Source organism: Diceros bicornis, chromosome 36 (assembly GCF_020826845.1).
Source record: "Diceros bicornis minor isolate mBicDic1 chromosome 36, mDicBic1.mat.cur, whole genome shotgun sequence".
Classification (NCBI taxonomy): Eukaryota; Metazoa; Chordata; class Mammalia; order Perissodactyla; family Rhinocerotidae; genus Diceros; species Diceros bicornis.
This window is the reverse complement of record NC_080775.1, coordinates 12,800,234-12,826,985: the sequence shown is the minus strand read 5'-3', so window position 1 is coordinate 12,826,985 and position 26,752 is coordinate 12,800,234. Positions and strand designations below refer to the sequence as shown.

Below are 26,752 nucleotides of genomic sequence, written 5' to 3'. Positions count from 1 at the left end.
ATTTTGCTTCAATGGAGCTTTGATTAAATCCAAAATTTAACCACAAGCAGCATTTCTGTGTGTTTACTATCTGCCAGAAACACTGGCAAGCACTTTACATGCTTTATCTCATTTAATTCCCAGGACAATCCTATTATTTTCTCAATTTTCCAGATGGGGCTTAGAGAGATTAAACAATTTGCTCAAGATGCTGGTGGGACCAAAATTCAAAGCCACACAGATGGCCCTCCTCCAGAGTCCAATTCTTCACCATTATGCTTTATGTACCTGCACACAAAGCAAATGCCAGTTTTAAGTGAACTCAGGGTGAAAATGTCTGATGGGTTCACAAATATACCTTCTGTCACATCAACACAAAATAATTAACTCTAGCATCACCTCAGACTCAAAGCCTGTTTCAATTATGCAAAGTAATAGAGGTTCATCATACAGGATGAAAACTCCGATGTTAGGAGGCAACATCCACTGCTGCTGTTGAAGCTCTTCCTTTCCTTTTGGTGTGACTTCAACCATCTTCAAATGCAAAGATTATCTTCCCTTGAGCTGCTCAAACCTCCATTACACCACAGATAACTGGAACCAGATTCTATGTATGAATAACAGGATGGAAAAGAATTGTCTAATCTCCTTACACTCTTCCAACCCCTCAGGATTTCAAAAGAGTTTCCCTCTCTGCAGTCACACTCCCTGCACCAAGAGGACAGACTGAAAAGGAAGGGAGAGTGATATCTAAATAAGCGGCAATCTAGGCCTAAAAGGGGAGCGGGCAAAATACAGAAAATCCCATCCATGGATACACAGTACTTTGATCTATGCCTCTTATGAAAGCCTACTCTTGCACCATGCTCCAGATGTTATGACTGCTTTTGAACATCTGGGGATATTCTCCTAGCTAGCCTATGTTACCTTGAATGACCAGGTGAAGGATGAAACCGTTAATCCTCTGCTTGCCCTGCAAACGGGAGATGGATTCCTTGCTGTAGGCCAGAGCCCTAGAAAACAAACACTGTTCCACTCCTTTTCCATATGGTTTCCTCTCACAGTACATTACCATCCCTCCCAATACATCACTATACTTTACTAATGTTTCCCATATACACTAGCATATTGGAGCTTCACAATAGAATGAGAGGTGGGGTCTGTATCATCGTTCTCATTTTACAGTGACTGTAAGCAATTAAGTCCCCGAGGCGGGTTAATCAGTGGCAAAGCCCAGACTACCCTGCTCTGATCACCTCCCCTCTCCGGCCATCCTAAAAGCAGTGATGGCGAGCTCCCAAGCCTGCCCTGCTTAATCCACCACTCAGCCCGCCTCTGACCTTCACTATCCCACGACCTGCCCTTCCACCTCCCCCAGCACACTCCCGACACGCTACAGGACGCAGAGCAGAGACGGATCGCCTTCATCGATCTCCCCTCCGGACATACCAGCGGGAAAGCGAATTCCCGGCGCTGGCGCTCCCATCCAGCCCTTCTAAGGCCTGCATTTTTCTGATGGTGCTGGGATTCGCCCCAAATGTCGCAGTTCCCTTTTGCCTCTCGCCCCGGCGTAACCCCTCCCGCCTTACCTCTTGATGGTGAGGCTTCGGAACAGCGGGTACCACGCGGAGAACTGACAGTGCAGCACATGCTCCTTCTTCATCCTCCAGCTGCCGCCGCCGCCGCCGCCTCTCCCTCTCCTGCCAGCACCCTCCCGGAACCCTGGGCTCCTGTCCCGGAAGTGCCCGCCGAGCTATTTTGGCTCCAGGACTCTTCCGGTCCAGAAAGCAAGGAGGAAGTAGCAGAAGAGGGAGCGGAGAAGGAGAATGGCGGGGCGTACTTTTAGGGTACACTCCTACACGCACAGACACACACAAAGACTTCTGGCGCCGGAAGAGGGATTCCGGAAGTCTCGAGAAGGGGATTTTTAAGAACCGCACGGCTCCGCTTTCTCCCCGAGACGCACACCGCCCCGGAAGGTAATCGTCTAAGGCCAGGTCACCCGCGGGGGTTCTACGGGTGCCGGGAGGGGACCAGCCCACATCCTCTCATCAGCGCGAGGCGCGGCTGTGCCTCGAGCAGGAGCCCTGGCATCTGTTGAGCCTTCTGCCCCGGACTCGCGGTTCGTCCTTTCGTCCCCCTTCCGAAAGGAGTACCCTTCCCTTCACCCCGCACCTGGCAGCAGGTAACTGGGCGCGGGCCAATCACGTGCAGGGGCTTTGGGAAAGAGGGAGGGAGCACATCTGGAGCGTGCGGGCAGCCGCGCGCGCGTCTCCCCGGCTGCGGGCTGGGCTCGCGTCCCGGGAAGCGAGGGGCGACGCTGCGGAGGCGCGGAGAGGAGGACCAGTTCAGAGGACAAGCCAGGAACTGAGGTGGAAGAGCCTGGGCTGCTCGGAGTAGAGAAAGCAGGAAACGCCACGGGTCAATGTCCGAAGAGTGCAGTGGTGGAGGCATCTGCCAAGGGGGGGATGGCCCCTCTTCGCTCGTGGGGGAAGGTTATGGAAGATAGGGAAAGAATCCGGTCTGTACGATCCCAGGGAGTTCCACTTTGGAGGTAGAGAGGAACTTGGGAGAACAGGGGAAAGGGGAGAGCTGTCTCCTTTGAGCGTCAAGCTCATTTATTCCAGCCCCGCACAAGTAGCAGCCTGGAAACCCCAGCCAGATTTTATCACTATCCACGGCTTGCTGGAACCATCAGACTAGAAGAATTCTAGTCGAACTTGTGCTACCATTCTTTTCCCCTCCTTTTCTTCCCTCCCCCATCACCCCAGCATTTATTTTCCCTACTCTTTCCGTAATGACTATCGGATCACGACCAGAAAATAGAATATTAAGAAAGTTTACTTTTGTTTGCTTAAAAGATTGAGAGAGAAATGACTAGCGGCGGAGAAACGCCCTTTAAACTTGGCCTTGCTTCTTACAATTACATGCCTTGGGCTTGTCCCCGGCACCTATCCTAAGTGCGCCCGTTTTAGATATCTCCTTAAAATTGCACGCTCTCACCGGTGCATCTGAGCATTTTCAAATTAGGGGTAAGAACCCCACTGACTACAGGCCTTTTTAGAAAGGTATTCATTAGGTTAGTTATAGGATCCTCTGTTTGGCGTTAGAAACTCTTCCCCCCAGGAATATGCCTTGTTTCCTGTTTCGTTTTGTTTTTCTCAAAAATGTTACTGGCTAAATGGTTTAGTTAGCATTGCTTTTAAAGATACATTTTCAAAGCAGACGTAAATAGATTGTAATGTTGCAATGTATGTTGGGGGGGCGGCGGTAGTGGTTCCTAAGTACTTCTGAGATCCAAGATTACGTAATCCTTTTTGTTTTGAGAGGAAAAAGCAGTAATATTCCACGAATGCCGGGAGAATCGTGCCAGACTGACAGATCCAAGAGAGCCCTAAGGCGGATGGAGCGGTCATTAAAATATTTGTTTGGTTTGACCTAGAAATAAACATGTTCTGGCGGAAGGAAATGTTAGCAGTGATAGAGGTGAATTTGTTAGGTATTTTCTGTTGAAAATAGGAATTAATAGATGTATAGAAGAAAGTCGAAACCGGGAACATCGTCATCCTGGGAAGAGTAATACATTAACAACCCAGGAAACTCGAGTGGAGAGGTTGAGGCGACTGCAAAGCTTTAATACAGAATTGGAGCTGTTTGTGGAGAAGCAGCTGAGTTTGTAAACTTAAATATAGACGCCACAGGGAAGGAATTTGACACAGATGTCTTTTATTCAGGCTATATACTTTAGAAGTGTGTGTAGTGACTTTTTAGTATTACTCACAGTTGGTTTTAAGTAACTTGTTACACGTTTAGCCAGCATCAGGTATATCATTACAAACATGCTCCAGTATTTTGAATGAATACAGCTAAATTCACTTTCACTATTTTTTAGCCACCATGTTTATATTCATCAAGTTTCTTCAATAAAACCTTTACAACAGTGGAAATAGTTGCTTTTTCTTGTGCATGCCAAAAAATATCAGTAACCAAGTGATTGTAGGGGAGAAGTTTATTGTGCAATTCCAAATTAAAGAGTGAAAAAAATTCCTTCTCTGAATCCATAACATAACTAATCCTTCTAGATTAATATTTCCAATTACCTGCTAGTTTTCTCCACTTGGATATCTTGCCAGCATCTCAGACTCAGTGTGTCCAAGTTTGAACACTGCACCACCCTTTCTCCTTCTGATGTGCCAAGGTCCTTTAAGATCATCTTCTTCTTGGAATTCGCTTTGGAAACCCTTTCCCCAGAGGCTGTTTTAGGAAAAGTAGTAAAGTGTCATCTGCAAGGAATTAAATCTGTTTCCTTGCCACTGCCACTACCCTAGTCCAAACCCATGTTCTCTCTTGCCTGGGCTATTAGAAGAGGTTCTTTACTGGTCTCATTACTCTGCTGCTGTAACCTATTAACCTTCCCGAGGATGATTACAGTCAGTTTGCTCTTGCTCAACCAAAACTAAATGTAATGATTATAAATCACCAAGTAGCATAATTTCAGTAAAATGTTGGTTGCCTCCCTGCCCACCCAACCCCCACACCTGCCAGAAACGAAAAGAACTTTCAGTGGCTTTCCATCATTAACAAATTGAGTATAGGAAGTCTTCATTATCTGAGGCTAATTGTTGTCAGCCAAGAAAAGCTCACCTAAAATGAATCCGTTTGATTTGGATACCAAAATTTTACTGTAAATGGTAAAAAGGAGTGATCAAAATACTATCTTTAAAAAGACTAAATTTTTTAAAGTTTTATGATTATAACCAAGATCATGAAATATAGCTATACTAATTGATTCATTATAAATCAAGTGGCTTTTCTGTGTAATTATTCTGAAAGAATATAGAGTGGCATCTTAGATGTGCCTAAGCATTTGGTGCTTGACTTTAACAACACAATCATGTTATTTTTGCAAAAATTGATCCTTTCCCACTTAATTTCTTTCAAAGTGCCATGTTGATTTCTCTGTCCGATTATTAAACTGTTCCAGGTGCATGACCTTCATTTGTCAATCAGTGGCTTTGCTTGTGATTTGAGCTCCTACATCTTTTGTGTGGTTGAGTATAGATGGTGTTTACAGTACTCAGCTTTTATCTGGGAGAGACTAGCCAACGTACAATTTCTTGTGATTTTTGCTTCCTTTGCAACCTCAGCAAACTGCAGGATTCTGGTATGGTAATAATTGGGTAATAAGGAGCCTGAGCGTAAACTCTACAGCCTCGCTTTTGAGATTCTCAGGTTAACTTCTTGACTCTTAATTCCATTTAACTTTTTTTTTTTTTTTTTTTGGTGAGGGAGATCAGTCCTGAGCTAACATCCGTGCTAATCCTCCTCTTTTTGCTGAGGAAGACCGGCTCTGAGCTAACATCTATTGCCAATCCTACTCCTTTTTTTCTTCCCCAAAGCCCCAGTAGATAGTTGTATGTCATAGTTGCACATCCTTCTAGTTGCTGTATGTGGGACACGGCCTCAGCATGGCTGGAGAAGCGGTGCGTCGGTGCGCGCCCGGGATCCGAACCCGGGCCGCCAGTAGGGGAGTGCGCACACTTAACTGCTAAGCCACGGGGCGGGCCAACTCCCATTTAACTTTAATCCAGCTGTTGTTACTAATGCTGAAATACCCAAGTTTGTGAAAAAGTAATGGCTTATCTTCCTCCCTTCAGCAGAGAAGTGTCAACCCCAGAGGAGCTTACTTAGCAACAAGAGTTTGAGGCATGCCAGTTAGAGTCATCGGGTGTTTTGTTTGCCTGCAAATTGGGAGAAAGGGGGCAGGCATCCAGCTGAATCTGTGTAAGGCCTTGGAAATGTGTCTGCACGTGTGAGCATCATCCATTGTCGGTGGTGTTGGTTTTGGGAGTTTTTTGGAGGAGGTGGGGAAGGAAGGGTTGAGAACACAGGGCTTGCCAAACTCCTGTAATTTCTCAACCTTCCCCAAGTTAGTGTCTCTGCTTTTGTTCATGCGATGCCTTTTACTTGGAATACCTTCCCTGCCTTCTTGGTCTCTAAATCATATCTTAATATCAAACTGTCTTTAAGTAGTAGCCACTTAAAAGTCTTTACTATGTTCCCCACCTCCCAAGTGGACGTGATTTGTCCCTCATTTAAAACACCCTGGTTGGGGCCAGCCCCGTGGCTTAGCGGTTAAGTGCGCGCGCTCCGCTACTGGCGGCCCCGGGTTTGGATCCGGGCGCGCACCGACGCACCGATTCTCCGGCCGTGCTGAGGCCGCGTCCCACATACAGCAACTAGAAGGATGTGCAACTAGGACATACAGCTATCTACTGGGGCTTCGGAGGGAAAAAAAAAGGAGGATTGGCATTAGCTCAGAGCCAGTCTTCCTCAGCAAAAAGAGGAGGGTTAGCACGGATGTTAGCTCAGGGCTGATCTTCCTCACAAAAAAAGAAAAAAAAACTAACACCCTGGTCTTGGACTGTCTCTATAGCAGGCATGTGCCCTTCTAGTGCTTTTCGTGACTGTAAGTCCCCAAGGGCAGGAGTAGTGGTCAGTTTGCACTGAGTATATAGTCAAACGTTTGGACTGCCCGTGCTCACAAAGCTAGCTGGGAACTCCTGCCCGCCACGGTAGGTCAGGAATTCTAAGAATCTTGTGACATTTTCTCTCACTAGAGTTTTTGTGCCCTGGATAAATCATACATCTGACACATCATAGACCCTTCAGTGTTCAAACTAAACTAAGTTAAAAGGGATTATGTGACTTAACACAGCAGAACACTCAACATTATGTACATAGGTATTTTTTTTAAGTATAAATACACATTATCAGCAAAATGTAGATGATCTTAAATTCTAGCTAATGAAGTGGATAAAATTCAAATTAAACTTTTAAATCTCGAAATAGCCTTGAGTCAGCTGAGGAAAGCTCTACCACAGTAGTGGAGACAGGAGTGTGCAGCGTGGAGTGGAAACCTCATTTGTTTCTCTCTGCAGTGCCTTACTTGTAGTGATTGGCCCCCAAATGGCACCATTTAGCTTCTCTTTTTGGAAATGGTGCCAAAAATAATATTCTTTTTCCATTTCAGTGGTATTTTGTGTGTGTGTGTGTGAGGAAGATCAGCCCTGTGCTAACATCTGCCAATCCTCCTCTTTTTGCTGAGGAAGACTGGCCCTGAGCTAACATCTATGCCCATCTTCCTCCACTTTATATGGGATGCCGCCACAGCATGGCTTGCCAAGCGGCGTGTCGGTGTGCGCCTGGGATCCGAACCAGCGAACTCTGGGCCGCCGCAATGGAGCGCACGCACTTAACTGCTTGTGCCACCGGGCCGGCCCCCTCAGTAGTACTTTTGAGGTGCTTTATAATCCTGAAGGGTTGGGGAATCCCTCTTCAGTCACAGTTTTTGTTATTTACACTGTCACTAGATTGCTATAGAATACTGTGTCCCCGGGTGCCGATTGCATGCCCGTAATTACCCTAGAGAGGCCCAGCCCTGTGTGCCACTTTTTTTTTCTTTTTTTGTAATTTATGTTTTCCTAGCTCGCTAACATTCTAGCTAAATTTTTTTTTTTTTAAGATTTTATTTATTTATTTTTTCCCCCCAAAGCCCCAGTAGATAGCTGCATGTCATAGGTGCACATCCTTCCAGTTGCTGTATGTGGGACGCGGCCTCAGCACGGCCGGAGAAGTGGTGTGTCGGTGAGCGCCCGGGATCCGAACCCGGGCCGCCAGCAGCGGAGCGCGCGCACTTAACCGCTAAGCCACGGGGCCGGCCCTAGCTTAAATATTTTTTAATACGATCTGTTTGGAACAACTGTTGATAGCTTAACATCAGCCGACCGAGGATCCATCTTCTGATTCCTGAGGCTGTTTTGTATGAGTTTAACTAACTTGGTTAAATGAAGAGAAGTAGATGAGGAACCATCCCTCAGAGTAGCACTTTTTGGCCGTCAACAATCCCTCAAAATTCTGAGGGAAGCTCTAAAGATATAAACATAAGGGGACCTAGCAGATAACTTAATGCCTTAAGGTTTTATGTAAATCTGAAGGAACTAGTGGCCCCCCTCCCCCAGAGATACTAATGTTGGGGCTCGGGAGGGGGCCTCTACTCTTCTAAGTTAGGTGTTACTGACCATTTTGTCTAGACTTTCTGGGAATCCAGATTAAGAACCTTTTTCATCGAGAAAATGCGGGATTATCTATCTCTTCCTTCAGTATCTTCTGGTGGTGCTTATACTTTTGAGGAGTGCAGTTCCCTGCTTTTAAGAAGTTTGGATATGCACAGAAAAGTTATTTGGGGACAGAGTGTCACTTTTTAAAAGGAGGTAGAAATTAATTCAAGCATTTTGTACCATTCTAGACAGATTCTGTTGTGCACTAAATGGAGTTGCTTGGTTGCCTAAAAGTTATTTTCTCTAAGTGTTAGAATTAAAATTGGAGGAAATTTTCCTTCTCTTATGTAAGCATTATTAATAGAAGGGAACGGAAATCCAGAAGATAAAAATCTAGATAAAGTTCTTTTATCTGGGCGTAGAACACAAAGCTAGAGGCAAATAGCCAACCTTTGGTTTAACTAACCTGGGTCAGCATACTGCTTTGATTGCCTATAATAATGTAAACTATTTGTCTAATGAAAACCAATGCCAGTTAAAAGCTTACCTAATAAATTGTCATCTGGGGCACTTTCAAAGGAATAACTGCCTGTTTTCTTATGCTATTTGCATATCGTCAATATGCTAAATAACCGTCTCTAAATATGTAAATATCCACTTCTCTTGGTTAAGTCGGGCAAGCCCTGCTTCCTCGTTCAAGGGTTCAGATCCTGGGGGTGGACCTACACCACTCGTTGGCAGCTGTGCTGAGGTGGTGACCCACATACAAAATAGAGGAAGATTGGCACAGATGTTAGCTCAGGGACAATCTTCCTCAAGCAAGAAAAGAAGAAGATTGGCAACAGATGTTAGCTCAGAGCGGTTCTTCCTCACCAAAAAAAAACCCCACAAAATCCAGGTAGCTTACTTCTTTATTACTTTCAAGCCTGTGTTCAAATGTCACCAATTAAGGAGGTCTTCCTGATCACTCCATATAAATCAGCACCCCCCCATTTTCTCCAGTCTCCTTGTTCTTAATCTTTCTCCATAAAACTTAGAGTCACCTGACATAAATTCTGTATGTTGTTCCTCACTTTTTCTCCCTCTCTCCCCACCGTAAAGTAAGCTCCCAGAGGGCACGGCCTTTGTTCTGTCCGCTGCTGTGTTCCTTGCACCAAGGACATTATCTCACTTTCAGTGGGTCTGCCACAAGGTGCTTTAGCCAGGTTACCTGAGATAGTCAGTTGATGTGTGGTGTTTACAAATATTAATACAGTTTGTGCATACTTACGGTTTAAATGAGTATGAAGATGCATAGACATTTCTTTCTCTCATTCGCATTAAGTGGTTATTTTTATTTCTTTAGCATATAGTCATCTTTTCTTACCTAAGGCCTCAAATTTTGCTTCTTTGCCCAAGTCCTTACTGGCAATTGAATTCCTAGGTTTGCCCACGAAATAATCTGTAAGCAGCATTGTTGATAACATTTTGATGATACAACAGAAATACATTTAATTTTACAACAGAAATATGTGTTGAGCATAAGACAAAATATGTACGCAGAGGACAGTAATCTGGTGGCTTGGTACAGGGATGCAATGCATTACTAGCCTGTTGAGTCCAAAGCAGAACGCCTTGAACTAGTTTCCTGGGCTTTGTCAATCGGTGGACCAAGGTGACCTTCAACACACAACTATCCTGAACATTTGCCTGTTGGGGATTTGAAGACTGCAAAGGTTGTTGTTAATTGAAACGTAACTCACATGCCATAAAATTCACCTTCTTAAATTGTAAAATTCAGTCGTTTTTAGTATATTCACAGGATTGTGCTACCATCACCACTATTTGATTCCAGAACATTTTCATCAAAAAGAATCCCCTTACCCATAAGCAGTCACTCCCTATTCCTTCCTTCCCCCCAGTCCCTTGGCAACCACTAGTCTGCTTTCCGTCTGTATGGATTTGCCTGTTCTGGGTATTTCATATAAATGGAATCATACAATATGTGGCGTATTGTGCCTGGCTTCTTTCACTTAGTGTAATGTTTTCAAGGTTCAGCCATGTAGCATGTATCGGTACTTCATTCCTTTTTATGGCTGAACAGTATTCCATTGTATGGAATACCACATTTTATTTATCCATTCATCAATAGATAGATATTTAAGTTGTTTCCACTTTGGTGCTATAATGAATAATACTGCTGTGAAAATTTGTGTACAAGTTTCTGGGTGAGCATATGTTTCATTTGTCTTGGTTACATACCTAGAGTGAAATTAGTGGGTCTATGGAAACTCTATGGTTAACCTTTTGAGGAACTGCCAGACTGTTTTCCAAAGCAGCTGCACCATTTTGCATTCCCACCAGCAGTGTACGAGGGTCCCCGTTTCTCCACATCCTCACCAACACTTGTTATTACCTGTCTTTTATTATAATCACTGTAGTGGGATAATGCCTTTCCTTGATGGCTAATGATGTTGAGCATCTTTTCATGTGCTTATTGGCCATTTGTATATCTTCTTTGGAGAAATGTCTATTCATCCTTGGCTTATTTTTAATTAGGTTGTTTTTTAATTATTGTGTTATAAGAGTTTTTTACATATTTCAGATACAAGTCTCCTATCAGATTTGCAACTATTTTCTCATTCTGTGGGTTGTCTTTTTACTATCTTGATGGTGCCCTTTGAAGCACAGAAGTTTTTAATTTTAATGAATTCCAATTTGTCTGTCTTTTGGTTGCTTGTGCTTTGAGTGTCATATCTAAGCGACCATTGCCTAATCTAAGATCATGAAAATTTACACTTATGTTTCTTCTAAGCGTTTATAATTTTAGCTCTGCTTACATTTAGGTCTTTGATCCATTTTGAGTTAAGTTTTATATGTGGTGTTAGGTGGAGGTTCATCTTCATTCTTATGCATGTGTATATCTAGTCTCAGAGCAATTTGTTGAAAAGACTATTCTTTCCCCCACTGAATTGTCTTGGCACTCTTGTTGAAAAGCCATTGACCATAAATCTCTGGGTTTAATTCTGGACTGTCAGTTCTGTTCCATCAATATGTATGTCTATCCTTATGCCAGTACCCACACTATCTTGATTACAGTGGCCTTTTTTTTTTTTTTTGAGGAAGATTGGCCCTGTGCTAACATCTGTTGTCACTCTTCCTTGTTTTTCTTTTTCGTCCCCAAAGCCCCAGTACATAGTTGCGTATCATAGTTGTAGAGTTGTAGCTCTTCTGTGTGGGACGCCGCCTCAGCGTGGCTTGATGAGCGGTGAGTAGGTCTGTGCCCAGGCTTCGAACCAGCGAACTCTGGGCCACCGAAGCACAAGGCGGGAAGTTAACCGCTACGCCGCCGGGCCAGCCCTACAGTGGTTTTTATAGTAAGTTTTGAAATCAGGAAGTGTGAATCTTTTCATTTTGTGCCAAGATAATTTTGAAATTGACTTGAACTAACTTAGTCATCTAAAGACAAGTAGACAAGGAACTATTCTTCAGAACAAGTCTAAGCAGGCCCCAAACTAATGTAATTCTTAGGAACAGAATGGCTCTCCGGACTTGTCCAGCCAGATTCACTTTATCCCTTCATTCATTTATTCAGCAGTGATTTTAGGGAGTTTTTGTAGCAACATAACTGTGAGCAATGTTGAAAGTTGCACAACGTAAAGAAAAATCCAGTGTCCGGGAGATAGTTTTGGAAATAATTTCATCCGAAGCGGGAGACATTGAGGTTTTTAACCAGATCAGTGATGGTAGGGATGGGACACTTTCAAGAAATGTTGGTGGTAGAATTTTTGGTACTTGAAATGGATAAGTTTTGGTTGGTAAAGGAGAATAAGGAATTGCAGATACTTATATTTCTAGCTTGGGGATGATGGGTAGATGCATTTAGGGGAGTGGATTGCGACGGGCTGAGTAAAGATACACAATAGTATCATCTGTTCTTTCAAGAAGTCTGGCAAGCTTGGAGGAGAGAACAGGCTTATGAGAAGATTGATTGTTTTTGCTTTGTTGGTTGTGTTTTAGGATGGGGGAAACTTGCTATCTGAGGTAAAACTTGAAGATATGACTGGTGCTTTAATTATCACGTTAGGTCCCAGAACAAACAGAGCAAAGATCCTCTTTCCTCTCTGATGGTTGGTAAGAGAGCTGATGCTTGATCATCTGTAGTTAGCTAAAGTTAGGAGGTGGGGTAGGTTAGGGAACTGTGGAACTTAAGAGTAGTGAAGAGTTAGAATAGCCGCTGAGAAATGTAGATAAAATAACAAGGACACAGAAAATAGGAATGAAAAGACAAAACAGAGGATCACTTCAGGAAATCCACCAGCTAAATATCAGTGTCTGAAAGAGAACAGAGAAAATGCAGGAGAGGAAATTATCAGTTATTTGTAACTCAAGAAAAGTTCCCTGTACAGAAGCACAATATGAAGTTTCCAGATTGAAAGGACCCTCTTGAGTACCCAATACAATAACCTCAACGTGAAGACATGAATAACTACCAGTGAGAGAAAACAGGTCACCTAGAATAAGGATCGAGAATCAGAGTGGCTTCAGATTTCTCAACAGCAACACCAGAAGCAAGACAACTGAGCAATGCCTCCAGATTTCTGATAGAAAATTATTTTCAGCCCATGATTCTACATACAGCCAGACTATCAATATACTTTGAGGGTAGAAAAAAGATGTTCAGGCATTCAGGGTACACAAATGAGGGAATAAGCCAAGATAGATGGAGTATGAGTTAGTATATAACAGATCGGGTGGGGCCTGCTCTTTTCATAACAGATCTTGTACTAGTTAACTCATAATGTGCAACTGTGACTTTGATATGTGTTAAAACTTGAAAGTGAATGGGCCACAGTAGTATGAATGTATTTAATGTTACTGAACTGCACATTTTAAAATTATTAAAATGGTATATCTATTTACCACACACACAAAAAAAGAAGATAAATGGGAGGCAGCACCAGCCGGCCCATACAGCTCTTGAAGTTGAGCTGTGAAGGGTTGATGAGGGACAGTAGTTGAGGGGTGGGAGTGGGGAGTGGTGTACTATCTTTGTACTGTTTCTCCTGGGAAAGTTTTTAAAATTTGGAGTCAGAAAATCTAAGAATATGTCTGCATGCCTCATACATGCACACTTGGCACTGGGCCAACATGGGCTGGATCTAACTGGGGTGGCTTCAAGTTCTTTCCCAGATGTCTCTAGGGCCTTTGTTACTTTTCCGTCCTGAGCAGTTCTCCCAGGTCTTCACATGAGAAAAGCAGCTTTGATGACAGATAAGTTTTTCGCCATTTAAGTGCTGACCAGGGGCCTATGGACAAATGTTTAATTCAGAAAAATAAATGTAGCCTAAACAAATCTCATTATCTTACAGCGTGAACTTCTTGCCTGAGGACTGTAAAGACTAACTAGTTTGAAAATGGAAAACCAAGAACGAGTGAATTCTTCTCAAAATATCAAACAGTCTCTTATCTCAGAGGAGGTATGAATTTTCACTTCCCTTCCCCTATTCACATAAAGCCGAGTGTAAAAGAAATATATAGACTGTTGTTTCAAATGATTGTTTTTAATTCTTAAAGACAGTTTTTAAACATTGTTCCTGCTCCCTTTTTAGGACTCAGGGACATTTTGCTCTTCGGTGAGAGCAGTAGTGTATCCCTCTTAATTATATGTATCAGTGAAATTGGGATTGTTTTTAAAGTGGATTTTGGCTGTTGATACAAAAATTCTCAGTTTTTATTACAAGTTTCCTTGGGTAGAAGAATAAATCATATGTGAGTTTTAGGGCTTAGAAATTTCATACTTAGGTATCACATCTTAGTTAGCTGTTTATGGTCTCAATATGTTTGTTTAAGAACAATAAACACTTAAGTTGTTAATTGTAGTCTAAATTCCGGAACTAATGGATGTCTTATACGTTATTCAGTTTAGCTTTCAAAAATTCTCTTCCTGCAAGATAAACCAGCACACGGACAGATAGAACTCTTTGGTGGTTACCAGTGGCTAGGGGTGTGGGGGGGTGGGCACAAGGGGTGGAGGGATGTACTTATATGGTGACTGATAAACAATAATGTACAACAAAAATTTCACAATAAAAAAAAAATTTTTAAAAAAATTCTCTTCCTGCAGAAACCATTGCAGTGGATAAATTTTAAATCCTTCATCCTGGAACTCTGGTCTTGACACCTTTCTGCAATTCTTTTCAATTTAAAAATCTTTCCATGTTGTCTGTGAATAGATCTGATAATTATTAGGTTGCTGCTGGCAGGAGGTGAAAGATAGGATAGTAAGAAAAAGGCCACTGCTTTATGTACGCAGTGGAACTTTCCTTTCAGTTCAGTCTAGTGCCATAGGTAAGTTAGTCCTCGTAACCTAACCCCCCCAGTGTCTATACAGGATGATGCTGGGGTGCCTCAGATTGGGTGGGAAACCCATGTGTCCTTACAGGAAATCCAGTCATTGGACATGAATTCCCCATAGTCAGCTTTGCTGTATAGTCATTGACAGTAAAATGCCACTGAGGAGTTTTACCTACTACAACAGCTCTGTGACTAGCACCCAAATCAGAGGATAGAACACTGGGAGCATCTCAGAAAACCCGTCACTCCTTAGTGCTCCCTTCTAGTCCCCACCACCAAGAGTTTTTCGACTATCATTTCTTTTCACCTCTCAGTCCTACCTCTGAAACTCCAAAAAGCAGCAGCACCACCCTTCAGAAAAACAACTTTTAATACCTTGAACTAAACTCGCACACAAATTATTGGGAGGGAAACATGATCATTGGGAGGGTCACATAGAGAAGATCTGAAAGAAAAAAACCTAAATAAATAACAACACAGTTTGAAAGTTTCCCAACTTATTGTCTGATCTCTTTTAGTTAATTGCAGAAGGAAAATGGGTCAAGCTTGAAAAAACAACTTACAGGGATCCTACTGGTAAAACAAGGTAAACTGTTTTTTTCCTTTTGTAAAATGCTCAATATTTGGGGTCTCGAGGTCTCTCTTTAGTGTTGGGCATAAACTTTGATATTTTCCTCATTGTAAATTCTGTCCTAAGTAAAGAATCTAATGTAGCTCTTTTCCCATTGTTAGAATATTCAGATCACTTACAACCTCTGAATAAAATTATGCTGTAAATTTCTTACAGTAACTAATTAGGAATCTGTTTTAACACCATTCTCCCCAAGTAGATTAGCGTGAACCTGAAACTTCTGGGCCAAGCCTAATGTAGGCTGATAAAGCAGCAGAATAGTTAACAGTACAGGTTGCTTCCTTCCAGTTAAACCGATTTTTAATCTCTAAATTAGAAGAATTAAAGAGAAAACACTGCTAACTTTGAGGTAAAACTTACATGCTTACCCCTTGCTCATGGAAATGTAAATTGGAAAAAAAAAGTTTTGTAAAGCATTTCGCTATATGTATCAATTGCCATAAAGATATACGAGGTCGGGGAGGGAGGGAGTTATTGGGGGCAGGCCACCGTGGGATCTGATACTGTGCTGAGAAAACTATTTGGAATCAGATTTATGCATGAAAAATGTTCATCAAAATTTAAAAAGACGAAAATAAACTGAAAGCAACCTAAACATCTTAAAAATAGGGAAACATTGTTGTAGTCTATTCATTTGGTAAAATCTGTGCAGCCATGTACAAAGCAGATTATGAAGACAACCTAGCAATATGTGAAAAGTTAATAAGTTGGTAACAAAATAGGAAATTGTATATTTGCTTTTTAAACTCTGCCAAATAATGTGTAAGAAAAGGCTACAAGGAAAACTGTAGCAAAATATTAATGGCAGCTGTGTGATTAACTTTTTTTCTTCTGTTTCTCAGATTTTCTGTTTAGTAATCTTTATAACTATCAGAAAAAAATGTGTTAAAATAGGTTAAGCATTTATTTAATGAAATATAAAAAGGAATAAAACAGAATAAGAAAATATGAAAATGTAACTACACTTAGTATCCAGATTACATGAAATAAATTCTTTAATATAAAAACTCCATTTGCTAAAGGATCAAATAAGAATACAGAGTTTGTTTGTAAGGAAATACATCTATCGTCAGTGCGAAAGGACTTGGACTTGCCAGTGATTTAAACAACGTTTTATTATATCTACTAAACTAGCAAAAATATTGATAAGGCCCAGTGTTGGAGAGCTATGGGAAACATTGATATCCATAGCAGTGTTAAATTAAAACCCAAACGTAAGAAAGCTCGGCACACTAAGGTCCGTCAACACAGTGGAAGAGTGTGACTGTCAATGAAAGGGAGCTTACTGTGCAGAACTAAATATGAAATAAACAGGGGATACAGACGTGGCAAAGCTCGAGCCTTAAGGAGCAAAGTATGTTCAAATGTATTTATATTTGTGAAAATAGACAGAGATTAGAATCCACCTTACAGTGATGTAGTTTGGTTCTGTTCCCTATAAAGTTGTGTAAGTTTTAAACACAAAATAAAACCCTTAACACTGGTTAGTCTAAAGAGTATGTGTTGGTTGCACTGGCTTCTTTCTTCATCTGACTTCTCTTCCTCCCTTCCAGCATTTCTTAATCAGGGATGCGCATCAGAATCATTTGGGGATTTTTTCCCAAAATACTCATGATTAGGTCTCACCTCCAAAGAATCTGCTTCAGTAGTTCAGGAGTGGACTCTAAAGTCCACCAACTACCATACCTGTATGGCCTGTTAATGGCATGTTCACCTCCATTCTTCCATACATAGGTCTTCCTCATGGCCTCCAAAGAGGTCTTATGTAAAGCATTAACATTTCATCCTAGAATGTCAAGCTTTGAAGAATGAATCTCTGTACTTTACAGTAGGCTATGATTTATAAATTTATAACGTTTTATCTCTTACCTGATATAAAAGCATGTACATAAGGATAAAACAGCAGCCAGAGAATCCTTTGTTCCACCGTCTCATTCATGGAAGAGGATATGGAATTGATTTTACAAGTGTAAAAATATGCTGGCAGTATGCCCCTTATTGACATTCAGGAGGGAGCTGAAGTCACCCTCTGTCGCCCTTCCTACCTCTCATGGTGGTTGGCTAGAGGGAAGAAAGCAAAACAGGCTTTCCTACAACAAGGACGAAAAAATGGAGTAACTTAACTGGAGTCAGAATTCTAAAGCTATAAGAGGATTTTGAGATGATATGCTCTTAATTCCCTAGTTTTACAAATGAGAAAACAGTCTCAAGGAGGTTGTGGCTATGGGGTTAGCTAGTAGGCCAGTAGAGACTCAGACTTTCTAACTCATCAAATGTGCATCTCTTAGAGTCCCTTTAAGAGGACTGGAGCTCTCATGGGGCATTTTTGTTTTAGTATTTCTTAATAAATGCATTTCTATCTTATTACTTATAATTTATGGCCTCATTACTGCTTTTATTTACTTCATCTTAACCACTGTAATGATACTACTCTTTGTTTCCCTTATTCCTAGTGTATTTGGGATGGGACCCTCAGTGCTTTTCCCAGCACTGTCTTCTTCACTCTTTAGGACTAACCTTAAGAGGCAGCAGAGAGAGAGAGCTATGTCAAAAGGTGTTTCGTCTCTTGCAGTCTGTATCATTGACTCATCGGAATTGCTTGTTGGTTGGCTTCTTGCTACTAACAGGAATGTTGGGCCGCTCTGAGTTGTCATAGTAGGCTGTTTGATTATCATAGGTTCATTTTGACGTATTTGCCCTTTAGAATTTGGGTATAATACTGAAAGTTCTACAGTTTACAGAAAGGTTTTTCTTTTTTTAACTAGATTAAAGATCTGAAATTTTTTTAACAGAAATGTGGCAAGATCCAAACCTGAAGGACGACTGGATAGAAACTATGAGGGTCCCTCGAGTAGTACATCTTACACTCACTCTCAACTGTAGGGAGACTGATGTTGACACCTTTCTTATCCCAGTCCCCAGAGCCACTCAGATGTCTATCTTCTCTTGGATCCAAAAATTATTTGCTTCTTCACGCCCATCTCTTACCACTGCTTTTTCTATTTAAGAGCTAAGAGAGTGAAGGGGGAATTTCCCTCATATGCCCTTCCCTATTTAAACAACATGACTGTACCGATAACTGGATTTTGAGTACAGTGTTCCCCAGAAACAAACAGCTCATCAGGAATAAAGCCATAAAAGGGAGCAGGAACCTGCTGTTACTCATCTTGCTTTCTCGTCTAGGGACCATTTTCCTCTAGATGAGATCTCACACGTGCAAAGTAGAGCGCTGACCTAAATTTAATAATTCCTCAATTAATAAATGAGATGGTCCTGCTTTCTTCAATTATGTATTCTAGGTCACAGATTTTAAAATCTAAGTTGTATAAATAACTGTCTCAATAGTTCTTATTATGCAGAGTATCTTTTGTTCTTGAAGATAAGGCTGTAATTTTCATAGGGGCTTAATTTGCATAGACTGCTTAATAGCCTTTAAAGCTGTAATCACCAGCTGTGCTGCTCACCTACAGATTTATGATCCAAATGGATGTATTTCGAGGAAATGATTTGAAAGGCAGCTCAACAGGCCTCCTAGAGAGCACCCCGAGGGTCAGATGTGGGGTAGCAGGTTTTCTTTGGTAATTTTCAGAAGCTACAGGGAAGCACAATTGGCTGTTTTAATACAGATCTGTACTGTTGTGGTCTTCCTGACGATTATCATTAGGACATTTGCATGCCTTGCTTTTGTAAATTCCGGTGGTAGACAGAAAACCCAAGTACATTCTCCTCTCGAGTGCTAATGATTGTATTTTTTCTTTTTTGCCTGATCAGAACTTGGGAAACGGTGAAACGGACGACCAGGAAAGGACAGTCAGCTGATGGTACGCGTGTAGACCCGTGTGACTCTTCATAAGGGAGGTTGCCAGCGTTGCAGGAGGGTTCTTTGCGTTGTAACCAAGACTTCAGGGCAGAGTTATCTTCAGTTATGATCTTTATCTTTAAATCTAGTATTTGGTTTTGCAATGCTGTGTAACTAAGTCAGGCTTTCTTTATAAGTAACTTCTGCTTCCTCTTATCTAAGCTCAGAACAGTGTTTTTGACAGGAAGATCTACTGATATTTGTAGCCAAACATAATTCAGTATAATTTAAAGCCACATACTGTGTCTAGATATGTTGAGACTTCCAGAAATCCTTTATATTCTGTTCAAAGGGTCAAGGTGAGAGCCTTTAGTTTGGAAAACTTATTTGGCACTACTTTATGCTTATTGGCCATTTGCTTTATAAATTGATGAGGAAATGGAATCAGGAAAAGACTGTTCCTTCAGTTGACTTTCCCATCCAGGCATGAAGCTCTGACTGCAAAGATCCCAGAAACAATCCTGAAAACCACCTCTTGTCTAGGGGAAAGGGGGCAATAGGTCTTTCTTGGTTTTCCCTCTTATTTTCCTATTTCATTTTGTAGCTGCCTCAGCTGCCTTTTTGCCTGCTGGGAAGTGTTTGGGGGAGCCGAGCGCTGCTCCTGGACAGTTTGTGTTTTCCAGAAGCCAGTGGGTTCTTGTTTTTGTTTTGTTTTAAGGCCAAGTAAAAGTTTTCTCTCTCTTTTGGGAGAAAAGGTCTTTTACCCTAAAACAATAAAACCCAGTCTAGCTAACATGTGCTACAACGAGACTTTCTGATTTATTGCTTAAAGGAAATCCAAGAGCACACAGATCAATGTAACTTCCCCAGCAGTGAGAAATGGCTTTCTGTAGAGGTTAGTGTAGACGGAAATTTTGTCTGGTAGTCATCTAGTGTAGACTGAAGTTTTGTCTGAAAGACCCTGGGCTAAGTGTTTAGTTTTGATTTTATTTTAAAGAAATTGTGGCAACAAAAACAAGCTTTTTATGAAAAGAAAAATTAAACAACATGGAAATGTGATTATTTTTTTCTTTACATTTTTGAAGGAGAATTACTTCCAAAGTTAACTGCCAATATTGTAGCTTAAGTTAACTTTCTATCACTAGTGGCAAATACAAGGTAGAGTTCGGATGCGGCATTTCTGAGAGTACGGGATTTTAGTTAGATTGCTCTAAACAAACTGCTGGCATTACTACCCTCTCATTAGGGACTTCCTTGGTTTTCCTTCCTGGTGACAGGTGTGTCAGTTATCCCAGTGCTACAGAGAACTCTCCATTATGAATGTATCGTTCTGGTGAAGCAGTTCCGACCCCCCATAGGAGGCTACTGCATAGAGTTCCCCGCAGGTGAGTGAGTGAACTCGGGAAATGGAATAGCTTCTCAGGGACCTAGGACTGAGCCGGGGCAGAGCTGAGAGCTGAAGTGCTTGGACATTTAACACCTTTTTAAATGTGTTAAACCTCCATGTGGTTTGAAGTAAAACAACATAATTTCTGCAGTGAGGTGTCACCAGGCACACTCATGCGATGCACTAGCCCTTGGAGGTGGTGTGAGGGATGGTCACAGCTTACCTTTCCAAGCCACCTGCCCTCCTCTATGCAACATTCTTTCTAGCCTCTCTTTGAGTAATTGCTTTTCCCTCATTTGGCAACTTATTTCATTATCTATCACTATCGATCTGCCTTTGATAGGAAATTTACAGTAATAACTAGGCCAGACTCTTTAACTCCAAAAACTATGAATGAAAGAGACATCTTGATCCTCCCATATGTATACAGGCCAAGGAAATTGTCTTCATTTCCTTGAACAATCTTTTACTATTTCCTTGAATATTTTTAGAATTTTTTTTCAGTTGCACAGTAAATAAAGCTATCCAGAATTTAATGCACTGTATTATTACAGGACTTAATTGAGTTGTTCCCATCTGAAGAGATTAGATCTCATTTATTTACCATTAGTGGTTTAGGTTTTGTATTTTTAAAGTCGATCCCATAGTAACGTATAACTAACAACTTTATTTTCTTTCTCATTTACTTTCCATTTCAGTGAGGAAATTAATAACTTTAAAAGTAACCGAATAGCCGCTATTACACTTTTTCTTTGCATTTTTTATTCCTTTCAGGTAAAATAATCCAAGTCACTCCTATCTTCCTGCCGCTTGGCCTCTCCTCACTCCTCCCAGTGAACATGGCGGTGACCGAAAGTGCACCAGCCTTCAGTTCTCCCCTCTCTGTTCCTCCCCCTCCCAGCTGACATTCATCTTAGCACCTCACTGCAGGCCTCAACGTTGTTCTGTGAGGGAGGAGGGCAGGATAGGTGACACTCACGTGAGGAAACAGAGAAGTAACAGGCTTCCTGTGCTGCGGTCACATAGCCAGGTGACCAGCCTGGGCCAGTTAGCCACCACCAAGCCACTCGTCCTCACAGGAGGTCAGTGCTGGCCGTGCCGTAGAAAAACGGGAGTGCTGAGATGCTCACGAAAACAGTCTGGGTCTAAGTGACAGGAACAGATGGTAGCTTTCCGAAGCTCTTAATCTGCCTCCGGTGTTATTCTGTTGCCTTCCACGCCTCAGTCAGTTTGATCTCACGACCACTCTTCACGGTCCTCTGATTCTTCTCGTGTAGCTCAGCAGCAGCTGTGTGAGAGGGACATGTTCAAAGAAAGCTGGCTTTCCCTGCCCCGCCTCTTCCAGGTCTCATAGATGAAAACGAGAGCCCGGAAGCAGCGGCCCTTCGGGAGCTTGAGGAGGAAACTGGCTATAAAGGTGATGTTGCTGAATGTTCTCCAGGTTGGTATTGCTCTCCAGGTGTGCACTTGGCGACAAACGTTGAAAATCAGCCAAGCAGGAGATTCCTCTGTGTGTAAAAGGAGTGATTATTTGGGTGTTCTTTATGGTCGGAATTCAGGTGGCTTTTATTTTGGCTAATTCATTGGAGAGAAATCATAATTAGATTTGGTCACCGTCTGCACGTGAACCTCCCTTCCCCGTGAGAGTGAGTTCCAGCAAGAAGGACCAAAGTGGGAGAATTATGAAACTAAGTTGCCTTTCAGAGTTTCCCACATTCTCAGCTTTATTCCTTACCTCATCCACGTTCCACGCTGCTTCTGGATTTTTTTCCTGATGTGGTGAAAGCATTTTACAACCTGTCAGTACCTCCTAACCCTTCAGACTTACCAAACTTTACTCAGGAACCCTGGGGAAAATATGAGTACTGACCACATCTGTGTTCCCCAGTCCTACAGCATCTGCTCAGTGAAGACGGGGAACCGCAGTTTTCCTGCATCAACTCCGTTAGCTGTGCGTTAGGAGCCCAGTCTTCTCCTGAAGACATTTAAGTGGTGAAGCGAATGACTCTGAGTGGTGTCTGTGAAGGTGACCTGTTGCTTCTCTCTGCAGCTGTAGGGATGGATCCAGGTTTGTCAAGCTGTACCACGCACGTCGTTACAGTAACCATTAATGGAGATGATGCTGAAAACGTCCGACCTAAGCCAAAGCCAGGTAAGTGTGCGTTGGCTGTGTTTAAGGTGGTTGCATTGCGTTAAATACCTTTTAACTTGCTACTAGTTTGATTTTTGATTTGTTAAAAGAATAATAGTCTTTCATAGATGCTTCTGCAGTAGTCGTGGCTTTTTTCCTAATCTTGTATATTTTAGCATTTTTCTTTTACCACTTCATTGATTTTCAGGCTTTCTTTATATAAAATTTTAAATTACATATTTCCATATTTTCCGGAGGGAGTTTATTCCCACTTTGGTAATATGAGCTACACACGTAAATAGTGAAAATCTTCAAAATCACTGATTTCTCTCTTCATATATATTTTTAAGAATGGCATAAGTAATAGTTATGAGACAGCAGCTTAGTAACTATTCTTTACTGAGTTCTGTTTTTAGGGAAGCATCAGGAAACTCTTTGCTCTGTAATATTTCTTAGCAAGTTTGGATTCAGAAGCTTTAAAGCCTCTGTCAGTTCCATGTCCTCTCCCACCCCCTAAAGGGGATGTTGATACATACACTACAACGAATCATGTATCAGAGCAATATTCTTCCATTTCTCATCCTCTGTAGTTGTTCCTAAATGCTTCAGTGTCCCATTGCGGCTAATTTTAAACACTCAGTTTTCAAACTAGCAAATATACAAATAACGTGCTGTGGAAAACAGTCTGACAGTTCCTCAGAGAGGTAAACAGAGTTACCATATGACCCAGCAATTCCCCTCCTAGTGTACACCCAAAAGAACGGAAAGCAGGGGCTCAAACAGATACCTGTATCCCAGTGTTTATACAGCGTTACTCACAATACCCGAAAGGTGGAGACAACCCAAGTGTCTATTAAACAGATGAATGGATAAACAAAATGTGGTACAGACATACGATAGAATATTCTTCAGCCTTAAAAGAATGAGACACGCTGATACGTGCTATAACTCAGATGAACTTTGAAAACATTGTGCTAAGTGAGATAAGCTAGACACTGAAGGGCAGATATTGTGCGATTCCACTAATATGAGATACCTAAATCGATATATTCAAAGAGACAGACAGAATAGACGTCACCAGGGATGGGGAGTTATTGTTTAAAGGGTACCAAGTTTCTGTTTGGGATGATGAAAAAGTTCTGGAGATGGATAGTGCTGAGGATTGTACAACAATGTGAATGTATTTAATGCCACAGAATTGTACCTTTAAAAATGGTTAAACTGGTAAATTTTATGTTCTGTGTATGTTAACACAATTTGAAAATACATATGCATATTAACAAAATAAGCTTTCAATTTTGCTGGTAAACATTTAATTTGGAGAACAATAGTAACTTTGTACTGTTGGAATTTTTTGTACCATGTATATAAATCAGTAGAGGCTCAGGTTTCTGTTAAATTCATACAGCCTTATTGATATGTCTTGCACAAAAATCTTCCAATGTTTTCTTCTCCAGGCCTCGCTAAAATGTCCTCCTTCTGTTTCTTTTCAGGAGAAGGAGGTACGTTCCTCACTCCCAGTGGCTGACTGTGTGTGTGGCTAGCGTGGTAGTAATGGCTCCGGGCAGTCTGTGAGGTTCTGGTAGGCTCTCTCCTTCTTTAGCCTTGTTTTCACATGCACTTTATTTGTTTAGAATTCGTGGAAGTAATTTCCTTACCAAAGAATGACCTGCTGAAGAGACTGGATGGTAAGCGTTCTTATGATTATTACCCAACTTGCTCTATTTTCCCCAACCCCATCCCCAGCAAATGGGGTACTAAATAGAATTCTATTTCTTTATATTCTTCCTCATTCAAGTCAAATACCTAGAAACTTTTGTAAAACTGCAGTTGACCAATAATAATTTTCCTTTCTGGGTGGCACAGAGTTTGAAAATATAAGCAAAACATTCTATGTCAAGTGACATAGAAACATTCTATTTCAGTAGGGGCTTTTTTCCCTATAGAATAGTCAAGATTATATTCCTGCTGATGAGCCAAAACTATTTTATACCTTATATCTTTAATCCATAGCAATGCAGAGGCGGTAAGTATAATAAGTAGATATCTCTTAGCTGATCCTCAAACATGCTAGTAAGTTGGTGGTTCTTTGTGCAGGGTATAAGTTAAAGGAGAATTTAACAATACTTCTACAAATATTGAGGTATCCACTATACGCTAAGTGTGATACGCTGATATAATGCACCAAACTAACTAGCAGTGTGACCCTTAGTAAATTACTGGTCATGTTGTTAACACTGTGTAATTCCTGGCCAGCCCGTCTCATAGGGATTTTGTAAAAAAATAAGTAAGGTTATGTGGACAGATGTCCTTTGCTATAACTACATTAGGAGATACTGTACTGAAGACATGACAGGGCCCTTCAAGGAGCACCTCTATGCTGGCTGGGTAGGCCCCCATTCACTCCTTTATAAAGGAGCAGATAAGCTTCAAAATTTGAATATTTTAACGTTTTTATATCACAAATTAACTTGAAGCATTGTTTGACCTGAAGCTTTGAGAGCAGTGTCTCCCTTCCTTCCATAAGTACCAGTGGCTTATTATTTTATTTCTAATGTCTGTGTTTGAAAAGTAAAATGGATCTTTCAAAAACTGCTGTGATTTCAGATTCCCAGAAAGCTTCCATTCCTCCTTTACCTTTTTAAAAACTAGACCTAAGATAAAAACCACCTCAAGATCTCACAGTCAGTTAGAAATACTCATCATTTATTAGGCATTAACTCAGAGAAAGCCGTGGCTGTCAAGAACAGGCAGACAGCTTTGAGTCTGACAGGTCTGACTGGGTGAGGCTCCGCTGACCACACATTAGGTAGATTTTGAACAAGTTCCGTAGCCTCTCTGAGCTTCTCTCATAATGCAGGAACAGCAGATAGCCCCTACCTCTGAGGAGGCATGAGTAAAACTAAAAGGGGTAATGTTGGCACACAGGTCCTTAAATGTGATATGCTGTGTGTTTTTATTATTTTTTTTTTTGTAGAAAAGTATTCTTTTAAAAAAATTCCTTCCTTCCTCTTCCACCTAACTTAACTTCCCCTATGGCCTTAGAAGAAGGGAAAATACGGAGCAAGAGAGGGAGGAAACGGGCTGGCCCAGTGGTGCAGCAGTTAAGTTCGCACACTCCGCTTCAGCGGCCCGGGGTTCACAGGTTCAGATCCCGGGCGCCAACCAACGCACCGCTTGTCAAACCATGCTGTGGCAGCGTCCCATATAAAGTAGAGGAAGATGGGCACGGATGTTAGCCCAGTGCCAGTCTTCCTCAGCAAAAAAAAAAGAGAACTGGCATGGATGTTAGCTCAGGGTTAATCTTCCTCACCAAAAAAAAGAGAGGGAGGACAGAAGGTGAAGAGGGATATATATATCCTCTTGATGTATATATAAAGAGGGAGGGGTAAAAGAACCAGTCTTCCTAGCTTTACTGGAATGGAAATATAGTAGTCAAATCATTTATTCAACAGGTAACATTTGAGTAGTTGGAAGGGCGGTATTTCCAGTTCAGTTTGCCACAAAGAATAGCTTTCACCACTTACCAAGCGTCCACACAGATGCATAGGACATAACCCTGCCCTCAAGGAACAAAATGTCTCTGAGCTTGTTCCTAACCAAGAGGCTAGGAAAACAAGAGACAGATTCCAAGTCTGATAACCTCCATCTGAGGGAAACAGAAGCTCTCATTACAGCCCATTGTAATAAGATTCTGAGACCTCATTCTGGATAGAATGTCAGTCCTGTCATGCACACAGTCTAACCTGCATGGGGAAAACGTGTATTCCCTAGCAGTGGAAGACACACGAATCCCTGAATGAGGGACTGAATATCCATCACTGCGTAGTTTCCGAGTAGCAGAGCCCTATAGTGAGCTATAAACAAAGTAACAATTGGATCTATCCACTTAAAGCTCTGCTGTTTTGACACACAAAATCTTCATCTCTAATGTATGTGCTCTTCTGTCTTTATTCTTATTTTCTTGTTCTTGTCTCATGCTGAAAATGTAATCCTGCCTTTATGTCCTTTGTTCTTCCACTAGAGTAAGATCGTTGAAGGCAGAAAATGTCTTGTTCCCCACTGCCTGACCAGCCGCTAGCATAGGGACTGGCACATAGTAATTGCTCAGTAAACACTGACTGACTGTTAAGGGGTATTATCCTTGATTAACTTCATTACCTAACTTGTATTCTTTGCTTCCTTTAGCTCTGGTAGCCGAAGAACATCTGACAGTGGACGCCAGGGTCTATTCCTATGCTCTGGCGCTGAAACATGCAAACACAAAGCCATTTGAAGTGCCCTTCCTGAAGTTTTAAGACCAAAGGACAGTGGCCGTGTTTTTGTAAACAAGACCACCAAGCCTCCTTCACTAAGAGTTTGTATCCAGCTTAGTCTAATGTAGATTTCCAATTAGTTTTTTCATAAAATAAAAGCAATACAGAATGCA

General features: G+C 41.6%; 2 protein-coding genes across 5 annotated transcripts in view; one reads left to right on the top strand and one right to left on the bottom strand.

The window, feature by feature from the left end:
- Positions 1-1,670, bottom strand: part of CDC123 (cell division cycle 123) — a 53,998-nt gene extending 52,328 nt beyond the window's left edge. Inside the window, exons 1-2 of one of the 2 annotated variants that reach the window (XM_058532422.1) lie at positions 1,569-1,657; positions 431-586 (exon numbers count right to left, since the gene is read on the bottom strand). In XM_058532422.1, the coding sequence (XP_058388405.1) occupies positions 431-513 (83 nt within the window). In that variant the 5' untranslated portion in view covers positions 514-586; positions 1,569-1,657. Of the gene's footprint in view, positions 1-430; positions 587-1,568 lie in introns of both variants that reach the window. The other variant, XM_058532423.1, reaches the window with a different exon arrangement.
- Positions 1,671-1,868: 198 nt separating this feature from the next.
- Positions 1,869-26,752, top strand: NUDT5 (nudix hydrolase 5). Of its 3 annotated transcripts, XM_058532427.1 has the most exons (10): positions 1,869-1,958; positions 13,391-13,498; positions 14,894-14,961; positions 18,778-18,827; positions 20,083-20,190; positions 21,538-21,633; positions 22,243-22,344; positions 23,817-23,825; positions 23,958-24,011; positions 26,512-26,752. In XM_058532427.1, exons 2-10 carry the CDS (start codon positions 13,436-13,438, stop codon positions 26,619-26,621), a joined length of 660 nt encoding a protein of 219 aa, XP_058388410.1. In that variant the 5' UTR covers positions 1,869-1,958; positions 13,391-13,435; the 3' UTR covers positions 26,622-26,752. The 3 variants fall into 3 exon arrangements, with proteins under 3 accessions (XP_058388410.1, XP_058388408.1, XP_058388409.1); XM_058532425.1 differs by lacking the exons at positions 1,869-1,958; positions 23,817-23,825; positions 23,958-24,011; positions 26,512-26,752 and adding an exon at positions 2,049-2,164 and having other exon boundaries at positions 22,243-22,403; XM_058532426.1 differs by lacking the exons at positions 1,869-1,958; positions 23,817-23,825; positions 23,958-24,011; positions 26,512-26,752 and adding an exon at positions 2,275-2,400 and having other exon boundaries at positions 22,243-22,403.